The sequence below is a fragment of the Triturus cristatus genome, chromosome 11 (assembly GCF_964204655.1).
Source record: "Triturus cristatus chromosome 11, aTriCri1.1, whole genome shotgun sequence".
Classification (NCBI taxonomy): Eukaryota; Metazoa; Chordata; class Amphibia; order Caudata; family Salamandridae; genus Triturus; species Triturus cristatus.
Window position 1 is genome coordinate 1,079,223,808 of NC_140594.1, and position 13,410 is coordinate 1,079,237,217.

General features: G+C 38.0%; 1 protein-coding gene across 3 annotated transcripts in view; it reads right to left on the minus strand.

Moving 5' to 3' along the window:
- NLGN1 (neuroligin 1) overlaps positions 1–13,410 on the minus strand; it is a 792,339-nt gene that overhangs the window by 431,010 nt on the left and 347,919 nt on the right. For 2 of the 3 annotated variants that reach the window (XM_085635420.1, XM_085635419.1), the window contains 2 exons: positions 10,667–10,726; positions 5,571–5,723 (listed from right to left, as the gene is read on the minus strand). In XM_085635420.1, coding sequence (XP_085491546.1) covers positions 5,571–5,723; positions 10,667–10,726 — 213 coding nt within the window. The remainder of the gene's footprint in view (positions 1–5,570; positions 5,724–10,666; positions 10,727–13,410) is intronic. The other variant, XM_085635421.1, reaches the window with a different exon arrangement.

Here is a 13,410-nt window from a genome sequence, read left to right on the forward strand (position 1 = left end):
GCTATTAACTGCTTTACAAGTGCCATTGGAATTAGGAGGCCACTTGTACTGACAGCCATAGTGTAGAATGATTAAGAATGGAGCTAAACAAATGATATTGAAATATTAGTTGAGACATATAGAATAATTGGTCAGAGCTTTAAAATTATTTAAATTCAACAGCTGCAACTTTCATAAGTGTCTGAAGGGGCAGGTAATTGGGTTCATGAAAGCTTGGGCACAACCTCCCTTAAATCCAGAGATTCTTTGTGTTTTCACCACACACCATTTCTGTACTGTTGTAAACTTGTAGGTGCTAGAGACACTGTGGCTGCTGTCAAGGAACATACGCTGGCTTTGATACAGGTTAAGAGAATCATTTGGGAAAAAAGTGGGTGAGTTGCAGTGTAGCCAGGATGGCAGGCTCTCTGCCGTTTGTCATAATTTAAAGGGGGCATTTAACACATCTTGAGTAATAGTGCAAGTTCATTTGTTTAGACTGTTTATATACACTCTATTATGATGGTATTTGTGAATATACTCTTTTCTTTGATAGCAGTTGTTATAATGAGCTTTGGTTCTCTGTTCACAGTACTCATAATGGAACTTCGATTGCGCTGTTTCATTTCCATACTGTATCATGTTTCGGGGCCCATAACTACAGTAGTTATGATGATCATTGATTCTACTTTGTTATTTATGTCCATGTTTCTACTCATACAGAATTTATTATATGAATTGTTTTGTATTCCATGGTAGCACAATAGCATTTATCTGGGACGGATAAGGGAGTTGAGTTGTAGCAGGCAGGTCATTTTGTATTAAAGCTAATTTATTTCACCTCATTGCCTTGGCAGTAGTACTCATAGTCTAAGTGGGTGGGTTTAGTTTCTCGTTCAATACCCACACACCATGCACATTACTAATACAGTTATGTTAATGCTAGATGGATTTTGTTTTTGTATATTATTTTTTGGTGTTTGTGGTAGTCATGTTGTAGGTTGCAAGATGGGGTGAAATTACAGAAATTGGGTGATTTATCGTTTCAGATTAACTCAACATGATCACAAACTCAAATCATATCAAATAAGCTTTATTCGGTTTGTCAAGAACCATCAAGGTGTACAAATACGAAAACATGTGTACCATTAAAAGTCCGAAATATCACAGACTCACAACAATCGACGTCTGACTTAACACCATCTATTTTTGGCTAGGCTGCGTTTTACACAGATAAAGTTACATTTAAATGTAGGGGGAAAGTGAGGATGCAACCAAAACCCTTTGCACTGCAGTGGAGGGACTTACAGCCTATTGCTCTTAAATGCACCCCTACACTGAAGATGCTGGACAGTTTGTGGGCCATCCGCCATTCATGGTGCATTGGGAACCAATGTATTGTTTGACTGTGTCAATGCCTTGCACGTTATGTGCATGGAGGACAGTTTGTGCAGCATATGAGCTTCATCCAAGGACCTTGCTCCCATTGGTGCAGCAGGTGCAGTGCACAAGAGCCCAGAGTCCCAGAGGCCCAATGAACCCTGATTATTACTGCATTTCTCTGTTCAAATAACTGCAAGTGGAGCCATTTTGTTAACTGCACTAGGGACCACTGACACTGCCTATGCCACTGCTGCCCTCTTAAGCCAAGGATGTCCGTTTGTCAGGTGCAATTGTCCTTTTTGTGTTGTGCTAATTGCTTTTCTCAATTGTGAGTCTGGTTCTATGTAAATCAGGCTTCACATATTTAAGTTCAGGTTTACATTGGGGCTCTATGGTATTCTACATCTGCATGTTGTTTTGATCATGCTTGATATGCGGGTTTGCCCGTTGTTTTAATAATGTGTTAACATTTTACCTCGAATTAGCAGTATCACATTCTGTTTACAAAATGGCTTCATCTAACAGTAAAGTGAGCGTCTGACAGCAAAAACTAATTTGCACAGTTTTTCTTCTATGTCGCCTAAAATTGTGTGACCCCCTTTGTTTGGGACACCTATATTGTACGTCAACACCCTTAGAAAACAGAATCTGAAACTTAGACACATGGAAGGCTTCAAAAATAATTAATTACACAGCTTTGCACATGCTTTTGCCAGATATTCGGTGGGCCAGGCTGACCCGTTAGTGTTACTCTCTTAAAAACATTAAAAAAAGACATAATACTAAAACATAATCCTCCAGCATCTGATGGTTGGCAAGTGAACTCATTCAAAACCACTTAGGTCCATAGACTAAATGTTCCCCTCCTGGTGACATAAAAGAAAAGATGCAGTGTGTGGAGAATACCACTGTACAAGAAGTGTTTAGCTGGTTGTACATATCTTTTTTTGGATTGATTACTTGGATCACAAGTGTTTTAAACTCATTATCCCCACAGTCACAGTATTTATTACTCAAAGATGAAAGGAATGACGTGTGTTTGTGTCTCGTTTGATAACTGCCCATTTTTCTCAGCAGGGGAAACTGCTGCTAATTGTACCGTTATAAATGTCAGCCCTCTCTCCTACCATTTCACACTCCTGTCGGAAAATAAGGACAGTTTCCTATGTGTTACATAAAAGTTATTTGTTAAAAAAAATTTTTTTTTAATTTGCAATGTTTCATTGCATAAATGGTAAAAAATATCACAGCGGCATATATGCAATGGGTTGTGTGCCAATGGTATCACTGGTCACACATGCATCAACATGCAGTGTTTGCTGGCATGATTCAACATTGGTGTCTGAGACTATCGCAAGCAAGCGTTGTCTTGCTTAAATATTTGCTCGAGGCACACTCTGGAGTTTAAATCTTCACCCGCAGATGACCAACCAATGGTCAATCATGCAATATGTGTAATTTCTACAGAAATATCACACATACTGATGGAAATATGACGTGATTGACTTTTGGCTATTGATTGCAGGTGTTTGTAGCACTGTGGTCCCATGAAAACAAGATCATGTTACTGGGCATCACTTTTGTTACTCTGGCTCTGCATTGAATTCTATGTGTGTTTGTGCTGTCCCTGCCCAATGATGCTCACTCTTGGCGAATGATCATAGGACTGGGGGAAGATTTGGCATAGGAGTCAGTGCTGTATTAACAGCATCCTTCGATGAGAAAATACCTTTTGCTGCAAACGTTGATTTGTGCGACCTTTTCGTGATTTGGGCCAAGCTAATTGATAAAGGCTAAATCATGGAGAATCAATTATCATATCTGAAGACAAATGCTTCTTTTAAATGATACAAAACTCTGCGGTACAAAGGTGGTTGTTCTTTTTGGGTTTTGTAATTTGAATATGTTCTTTATAAGCTAAATTCCAGATGGAGATACTCAATTAGACCAGATTGACATCACTTGAGGAAACATTGAATGACATGGCAAAACTTACAGAAAGACTAATTTATGTTAGAGTGCAGCTTAAAGACATTTTTTGTGAAGACACAAAGCATTCTGAAACCAGTTAGTGCAGAGTGAGTTTGATTTTGAGCAGGTCCATAGCCCACAAAAGTCTGATATGCATTTAATTGACTAAATTATTAAAAGTTTGGAAATGCTCACTAAGCAGCAGAGATGAGACAGGCAGTGCCCCTTTCATGCAAAGTAATTCTTTAACCAGCTTTTAATCTTGGAAGCTCTGTTGAAGCAAAATGGTTCTATTGTTTGCATATTTGACTTCCTTAATAATCTTAAACCCCGTATATTGGTTAAATTGATAAAATGAATACTATTGTTCAAACTGAAAGAACCCTTGCAGTATAATTAGTATTAATATTCTGTGAGTGTTCCATGGAATATTTACAGAGTTATTTCTGGGACTAAAATGAATTGAGAGTTCTACCATTACATCCATGTAAGGGCTCCAGATTGTGTTCATTGGCAAAATAAAAAGTACATCTGTGCATCTAAGTATTTAATGTATTACCCAGGTACCCACTAGGAAAATTAAAAGAATCATTTTTTGAGATCAACTTATTTTACCACAGATCACTTAAATCTGGTGGAACAATAAAAATGAGTTGCTTTATTATACAGCACCTTAACACTATAAGGACATGTGCAATTTTCTATAATACCCATTTTAGTGCACCTTATTCCCAGATAGATTCGCAAAGTGCCAAATAGTCGCATTTTTGGTACAGCTTTAGTGACATTTTAGTGGGGGCGCAGATGGAGTTTAAACAATTTTGCTAATGCTCTTTCTATCTTTGCATTGGTCGATTTGACCCCTAAGGGCTGCTCCATTACAAAATAATCTTATCGTAGAGCAAATAAAGTTATATGGCTGCTTCTACACTTGAAATATCCTGTCAGTGTTTTTTTTCAAGATACAGAGTGTTGCCTTGCCAACAAGCCAACGATTCCAGCACACCCGAGGGTGAGCATTGTCATTAGATAGCAATTACCCTAAAGTTGGAGTGAAACAATGCACAGCAGTGTCTCTAAAGGAACAACTACATTTTCTTTTTGTGTTTCAGGAGAAACTAAAGATGACAAAACATTTTTCACCCAGGGCAACAGCCTGGAGAAATATATCGATCAAATGTTTGGCAATCTTCAAAATCTCTGCTCTTATTAGCGACATATTTTGGAAAACCATGAATGTTTCAACAGTCTCCTGAAGAACACTCCTGCATGCACATTGTCGAGCTAAACATAACTTAACAAACATAGAATACATTTTAGTTTTGAAATACAGAATGCGTGAAGTTAATGTGCTATCATTCAGAAACCATATTCATAAAAATTCAGAAATCAAATTTCCATAAAATCTTTGCTTCAACGAAACAAATGTTGTTCATTTGTTTATTCGGAATCTTCTGAAAATACATACTTCGCATATTTGATTACTTAGGCAGCACTCAATTAAATTAATCGCCTAAACATTGTGGTACATTTAAGCGTATGTACATTTTTGAGACTTTCCTAGGAAAACGAAGCACCAACAGAGCTCTGTAAACAAATAATGTTTTACAAACTTCTCTTGACTTCCCAAAAAGCACTACAATTCACAGTGGTGTCACTCATGTTGCAGGGTTTGCCACAATGCGTGTTTGATATGCCAGAAAAATAACTATACGCCAAATGGGGTAGATAAAAGCTGAACAAATCATCTTCTACACAAAAGCAAACTGTTTGAGACCAAGACCAAGTCTGTCTACCCAGATTTTAAGACACCTTTAAGAAAAATATGTACAACGTATACCATATGCAAATACGAGAACCTATACATTCCACTCAGAGTGACAATTGTCACAATCACAACAATCTAGCATGACAACACAGTCCAACAAGAAAAGGGTGACAACATTCTTTTTCCTTGTAATCCTGCAGTGCATTTCAAGCAATATGATTTTTTTTGCATATCTTCAGATTTCTAAAAATACCATCCTAATAAGACTTGAAATCAAATTGAAACTACTGCTCTATTTCATGGGCATAACAGGTGAACCCTAAACATGGTAATTATACACAACCAAACTAAAGACAATGAAACAGTCATGTGTAAATCTCCAATTAACACAGTTTTAAATTTGGCATCACTGACAGCTATATTTTCTGTAGCTCACAACAGGTAATAAAAAATGTAAACCTTTGCTTACCAAGTACCCCGAGTCGGTAGTTGACTGTGATGACTATCACATTGCCATAACTTGCCAGAACACTGCCATCAAATAGATTTCCTGTGCCTTCCATGTAAGACCCTCCATGAATGTATACCATCACAGGCTTTGGCCCCCCACTGTCCCGAATGTCTGAAAGAGACAATTTGATAACATGTTATGTAAAATATTGACAGAGCAATCCAATAGTCTATGCACACCCGATTTGTACCTACCAGCTTTCAGAACCTAAAGTTTCTTAAGCGACACATTATGATTGTTGAAATAGATTCTAAATGCATGTTAAAATGAGGTGCTGGGCACAACAGCTCAAGAAGCATGTAGTTCAAATGGGATCCTTACTTGATTGTGGAGTGGGAAATTACAATTTCAAGATTTAAAGGACTTCTAACCCCTCAGCATTGCTTTTTTGCCATTTGTTTGTGAAATTGGTAATGTTCTAAGTGTGAAATACAGGATAAGTGTGGACCACCATAGAAAGTCCTGAAAATATAAGATTTCAGTGTCTTTGAGTCTCCATGTTAGGGATGTCAGGATGCTCAGTGTTTGCTGGGTGCAGTGGAAAAGGGAAGAAAAGGAACTAATGCAGATGCTCTTATACTGAGTTCCATAATAAATGCCTGCATCAAGTAGAATTCCAAGGTCTCCTTCAGATGTGGGTGTTTTGGACTCTAGAGCATCCAACAAATTGGGTCTAGGAGATCTGCTTTCTCTAGCAAGATATTAGGAAAAGAGCTTCGGGATGTTTTGGGTTCGTTGGGCATTATATGTAAAACCTGATCCAAACGTCTGATACAGTCTTGTCTGCTGAACCTTCTAATGCCTTGCTTTCCTTCCGCAATCCCTCTATAATTTGTGTTTTATCACCTGTGCCAGGCTGATCTAATCTATGTCAGCTTTCCTCTGTCATCCCATTTGTATAATGATTACATGGATTCCATAATGTGCAGATGGTTGCACTTTACTGTGGTGATGAACAAGGTAAGTACAATTGTGGCAGAGAAGTCTCAAAACACAAGATGCCAGATGCCAGGAAATGAACTGTTGGGGCACACAGCATGGGGCTGTGTCACAATGTGCAATCTGTTCTCTAGAAACAGTTACACCACAGGCAAATGTGTACATTTGAAATATATATTAGCTGTGAATTGTGTAAACTAAATCCTTAAATTCACGTTTTTGCAAGTTTCCACCATGGTTAAGATAATAATTGAAATATTTGTCATCGAAATTATATTAACCACTGATTGTCTTTTGCTTTCTTATAAAGAGTGCGGAAAGTATAATGTAGGAGTAAATTATTAATCTGCAAGTCTTAACTGACAGTTCACAGCAGAATGTGCAGACTGGTAATTGCATGTTTGCTGGTAGCACAGAGGGGGATTGTTGTCGAGTTCTTCCTTAATTAACATTACATAGAATTAGAGAGGACAAACTGTGTGCAGTAATGAAATGTTTATGGTACAGTTAATCCTCTTCCAAAAAATAAGACTGCTTGGGCCTTTTGTGAATAGTGAATTGTTTTCAATTGAGTGAGCAAACAGAAAGTAGAAACAGTGAACACATGTTACAAGTTCCATCAAAGTATTTTTGATACAGGTACACTTCTGGAGAGATTTGTTTTATTGGATGAATAGTTCCTTGTTAAAGTCTGCACAAATGGTGGATTTTGCTTTCCACACTGAGTTTGGCACCAACATATTTTAGTTGACCTGAGTTTTTTAGTGAGGAGAATGAGAATTTCAATGGAAAAGCCTTGTGGACAGGCAATAATATATTTGGCCCTGTATGCTTGCTCAACACATATGGTTGGTTAGTTACAAAGAGTTCATAAGTTAAGAAAATAGACATTTTGCTATGCCTAAGGGATACTGTAAATTCTGAGCAAATCATATAATGTGTCACAGCAGCACACCATCGTATTAGAGTAGCTCCTTTCCTCAATCTAAGGCCATGTTCCTAAAGAAAACCTCTGTTCAACCATGTACAGACCCTGGAGGATAATATGATGGTGTACCCAATTACACAATTCTCCAGGTAGATGCACCCCTCTTCTTTGTCAATACAATACAATGTATCTTATGTCAAATCAATGGGACACACATTGAAATTGATGCAAGAGGGATACCACCTTCCATCATTTAGCATTAACAAAAGACTGATCAATCACAGTTACCTCATGATGTACCTCTAAGAAGTGACTTATGTGTTTAGTTTCAAAGTACTGTCTTGTGCCTCTAACTTATCTGGTCATGAATAATAATTTTCTGTGATTGGATGAGAGGCATGATATATTACATTACTACCAATTGTTTTTGTTAAAAAAGAATATGGTTTTAAATAGGAAGCCATATTCTTTGGTGTTTGTTGAAAATGTGAATCTCTCATTAAAAATGGAGCAGTGAACCTAAATGTGTAAGAGTTTCCACAGGGAAATCCAAGCACAACAAGTGTGTGTCTGGTATTTCATAATGTTTGCTCTTCTCTGTGTCCCTTCCTGCACCTAGACATGCCGATTGTTTGTACCTATGTAAAAATGTTACATTGGTCCATCCATTCCAGCAGATAATGCATACTGACTTTGCAAAATATTTTAAGAGAAGGGCACACAATTACATAATTGATAGATTGTTATATCTAGATGGTAGGGTCACATATTTCTTAATGTGTAGTGGAACAAACACTAGTCCATATTTCAGGGACTCTGCCATTAGTATAGCAGGAAATTATATTTTCCACATAGGCACCCAACAAACCACTTCCTACCTACTTAATGTAGTGGACAATCAGTCTGGATCACTGTATGAGACCACCTGAAAGAAATATCATCCTGTTCCCACCGATGATTAACATCTTACAACAATTGTACCATTTTAATTTGTATTTCTTACACTTGATGATATTTTTGAATTTCTTATTAGCACCTTTATTCTTAAAGCCTTAATTGCCTGAGACTCTCGAATCAACCTTATACAGCTAGGGTCCTCACTATTAATCCAAACCCAGGAATATCCAGGAAATATGCCAATTTAAGGCTCTACTTAAAATGTCATGTCATTACTGAAATGTTACATTCAGTACATTCTCCGTACAACCTTGCAACTAGGGGACTGGTACCACTGGGCCTTAATCACAGTGCTAGAACAGAAATATGGGAAAATAAATAATTAGCATATTCTAAAATAACTGTCAAAGTGGGTCCAATTATAAGGACATCAGTTGTAGAATAGTGAAACAGAATGGATTGCAGTCCCATAGCCCTGAACAATGTTTCAATGGCAGAGAGAGCTACTTTCACTGGCAGTCAATTTAAACTGCACTTTTGAGTCTCTAAAAAGTTGTAAGTGGATGTTAAATATTCTCTAAGAGATGGTCCAGGTAAATGCTATGATGTTTACTGGACAAAGCTATGTCTGCCGGACCCATATAAATAAAATATTTTCCATGTTTCATTAATGATTGATGAGAATGAAAGTTTGATACTTCTTTTTAGACAGGAGATAAATTATGTGTATCATTAAGTGTCCTAGACTGATGGAGAAAATTCAGTTAGGTGAGTCAGCAGTTGGAAGTACAAACGCAGAGTTGGAAAAAGGAAGCGTAAGGGGCAGAATTAAAAAGGATTGTTGGCCATCTGCTTGGAAAGGATGAATACACTCTCATGTTTCAGTCCTACTCACAGGAATGCCCCCTCAGACTCTCCAGTGGTGGAAAAGGGTGCAATAGATATTATCAATTCCTTTCACAAACAATATATTTGTGCTTTGTATTTAATTTTTTGGGGGAGACATATCTTTTCTCTGGTGAAGTCACAAGTCATAGTTGATTTTTCCTAGAAGTCTCTATGCAGTTTTCTACTATGAAAATTCTGTAACGTGAGGCCTGGAAGTTATGAATACTTTATTGCAATGATGTAATAGGAATTTTGTTAGGCCCGCCTCCACCTTTCTGCACTTTCTCTGATGCTTGCCAATTAAATGTGAATCAATGTGGTAATGAAAGAAGCATCATTGCTATAGTGAGATCATTTTCCTGCAGTGTACATCTATATATTTCGGTGTTTTTTTCAGTTTATTGTTGTCGATCGGGATAGCTCAGGCGTTACTTTAGAACTCATGTTTGAGTTATTCTCTTGGGGAAAAAAAGTCCTTAAAAGCATTTATGTGCACAGAATTATCAAGTGATTTATAATCACACTAGACATAACAATGACTATGTCAAGAACAAATTAAAGACATGTTTGCAAAGACCATTGAAAGTTATAAGACAATGTCTGAGCTCAATAGAGGCATTCAATGACACTTTCTGACCCAGAGGGATACTTTGATTGCTAAAAGGAATGCAAGTAATTGGGCCACATGTCTTAGTTGGTATGGAGGATGCATCCTGCAATTAATGGAGCTTATTTAACAAGTTGTGTCTAGACTGTTTGAAGTGTGTCTATTTAGTGGATAAATGGTGTGCTGCTATTAAGACTAGATTAGTAATGCCTGATACAGTGACTGTTTTGTACAGTAGTTTGGCAAATGTTCTACTTGCCTTTTGATATAGTGAGCTTAGCACCTTGTCTTAGCTTTCTTTAATTGGGAGATAAAACATTATATATTCCACTATACATGTGTTGCATAAGAAACTTTACCCAACATACCTTTAAGAGTGCATAACAGTTTGGAGACTGTCAGTAGGGTCTGACAAAACATCTGTGCACTTTGTGAGTACATCAATACATACAAGAAAGGTTAGAAAACATGCAAAAATGTGCACATCGAGAATAAAAAGGGGAGAGTGTTAGTTCAAATCCGAGGGACAAAATCCAGTCAGGAGGAGTGGATGCACTATATCAAAAGCTGGTTGCAAGAGACACGAAGGGTTCCTCTGGACATATACTGACTTGCATAAAAAATAGAACTTAAAAAACACTCAGTCTTTAAAAAATGACAACAAGCAAGAAGACAAAACACATCAAAAATGGGGAAAAATTCATTAAGAATGGGTACAAGAAGTCAAAAAAAGAAGGGATAAAATATTTTCAGGGATCCTTGTCATGCAAATCGGTTTGGTGGCATAAAAAATACCTTCGTCCTCTGCACCTTCATTATCCCCTAAATCATCTGTGTGTTTCTTTGTAAGGGGACCTAGGATTGAAAGGGAGAAAATGGAGGAAAAAGACAATTCAAGAATATAGAAGACTGAAGAAAAAGATAGCAAAAGTCAATAAGACACTCCAAGAAAAAAAGAGGTTGGGACGAGTGCTGGAAAGAAGAATTGCCAATTCAGAGTACTTTTCTACCAGTAGCAATAAAGTACCAGTGGGCATTCATACCACAGTGAAAGCGACATTGTGATTGCATAGAGGGCTCTGTCTCTCAGAGAAAAAAGAAAAAGAGAATAGTTCATCCCACCGCTCAGAAATGGATTGCGAATTTTAGTCTAAAAAAACGGATCTAACAGTCTAATTTTTACTGGACAGTTCAAGAAACAAATTGCCATTTTATACTACATAATTCTGTTCATAGAAACAAAAGAAATACAATTCTCACTCTCAGAATGTAAACAACATCTGATGATGGGGATGTGGCCTGAAGAGTGCAGTCGCGACAGTCTTATATCACGGGAACATTGATGGTTTCTCAGTAGTCATGCATTTTGCGTCAGAATACACATACACATTTTAGAAGCCCTTGAACTACTCACTGCCATACAATTTTATCAATTACAAAAACAAGCCAAGAACTGAGGCACAAACACCGTTTTTTGGCATGCCAGGTGTGTTTAGAATGATGGCAATATTTATTTTTAAAAAAGGTATATGGCTTTTATGACATGACTCTACATTCCTCACACCAGCGTGCAAGAATTTTCTGCTAATATAACCGGGTAGACCACCAATAAATTTTCGATTTTAATGTAGTGTAATAATGGGTAGTCAGTATAGTGCCATAAATATTCAAGAAATATGCCACGAGGGGGAAGGTCAAATGCCAAGCAGAGGTACTTGCAGAATGTCATGTTTTAAATCATCGGGTACAGGCTTGCCAAAAGGCACCAGGGCTCTTTCAGTCGTGTGTTTTCTGACGACAACTTTTCATCATTAACGTGACATGCAGATAGAAAATGGCGCCGACGTGGAAGAGGGGTTGCAATGCAAGCCAAGCCACACATAATAAAAAGCAGCATTCTCCGTGCACAAAACAACAGACACAGCTTGAGTGAAACGAGGAGACGTGAGCTTTCACCATGCATGATGTCAACACAATTAACGAATCAGCTGGATTATTTTCTTTGATGCAGTCGTGGAGATATATTTACAGCCTCTAGGACCCTATAAGAAAGCGGGCATGAAGTGTTGTTTACAAAGAGTGCTGTATAATCTGAATTCATATTTAAATGTAATTGTCGGCTGGAAAGTGCAATCTCACAAGGTCATTAGCATCACATGTTGGTAGTGCTTCGTGCTTCTATGTAAATAAACAGCAGTTGTGGCTGTCATCAGCTCTGGATGCGGCTTCAAGGGCATTGCAGAAATAGTGAATGTATTCATTGCGTTTATTTAACTACCCCGAAATCTTACCCGCTTAGACTCAGCATTTCCAATAGATCATTGCATTTTATATATCGAAGGGCAAATGTGAACTTTGCCGTTCCACATTTTCAAAAATGCAATATAATTTCAGTTAAAGGACGTATTTAGGGTTCATTTTTTAGCAGAAGCTGAGCCAGTCAAATATGCAAAACATTTTTAACTATCCCATGTTGCTAGTGAGGGCCAGTTTGAGACATGTTTGGTAATGAAAAATGAGTCAATTCTGTTGGATGGAGTAAGTCTTTCATGTACTGACATACTCCAACAAGTGGGTGGTAATGACGATAGCTGCAATTCTGTTGTCGGTAATCCCACTGAAACAGCAGTTTTCACCTCTCCTGTGAGTGTCTGAATGACCATCAAGCTTTAACTCAGTCCCTAATACAATCCCTATCAGATAAACAGAAGCCACAAATTCAGGTGTTCTTCAAAACCCCTGGTAGAAAACAAACCAAAACACATACTTGCTGTAGATAACTATAATACATAAAAGTCATTACTGATAGGCTTGGTCTGTCATCCAAGTCATTACTTAATACTATTTAACGCCCTGTTACTTACCAGTAATCTTCATTACTCCTGGTCCTGTTGTCCTTTTCCCAGCCGATACATAATGAGATATATCTGTCTTGCAGAGAGAAAAAAAAATTGAAAGGAACTCTGGATCCCTACTTCAGCCCCTCTAACTGGGAGTACATGGGTGTACTTACCTAGCATTCCTTCTGAACTACCAAGCCCCAATACGAAGGCAAGCCATCTGGGAGAAAGGGAGGGGAGTAATGAATGGCACAAGGACAACGGGACCAGGAGTAATAGCAGGCAAGTAATAGGGCATTACCACCAGATCTCTCCTGTCCTCATCCCATTCATTACATAATGAGAATACCCAAGCAACACAGCGGCATTCATAGCAACAGAAACACAACGACACAACAACAGCAGCACCGACGTAATTAATTGGAACAGAAATCAGGAATTCAGGAGTTCACAGCCTGCAACCTCCCCAATCCAAAATTAGTATAATCTCACAGCAAATTTCTGGATCCAATAATGCCACACAAAAGTATTAGAGGATGCCCAAGTAGCATCTCTGCAAATCTCAGACAGTGAAACCCCCCACAGTTCAGTCTAGGAAGCCGCCATCCCCTGCACCCTGGCAGAAAGTAAGCCAACTCAATGACCTGCTCTAGCCAATGACCAATTGACAAAGGAGAGGCCTTCCCTACCCGGGAGAAG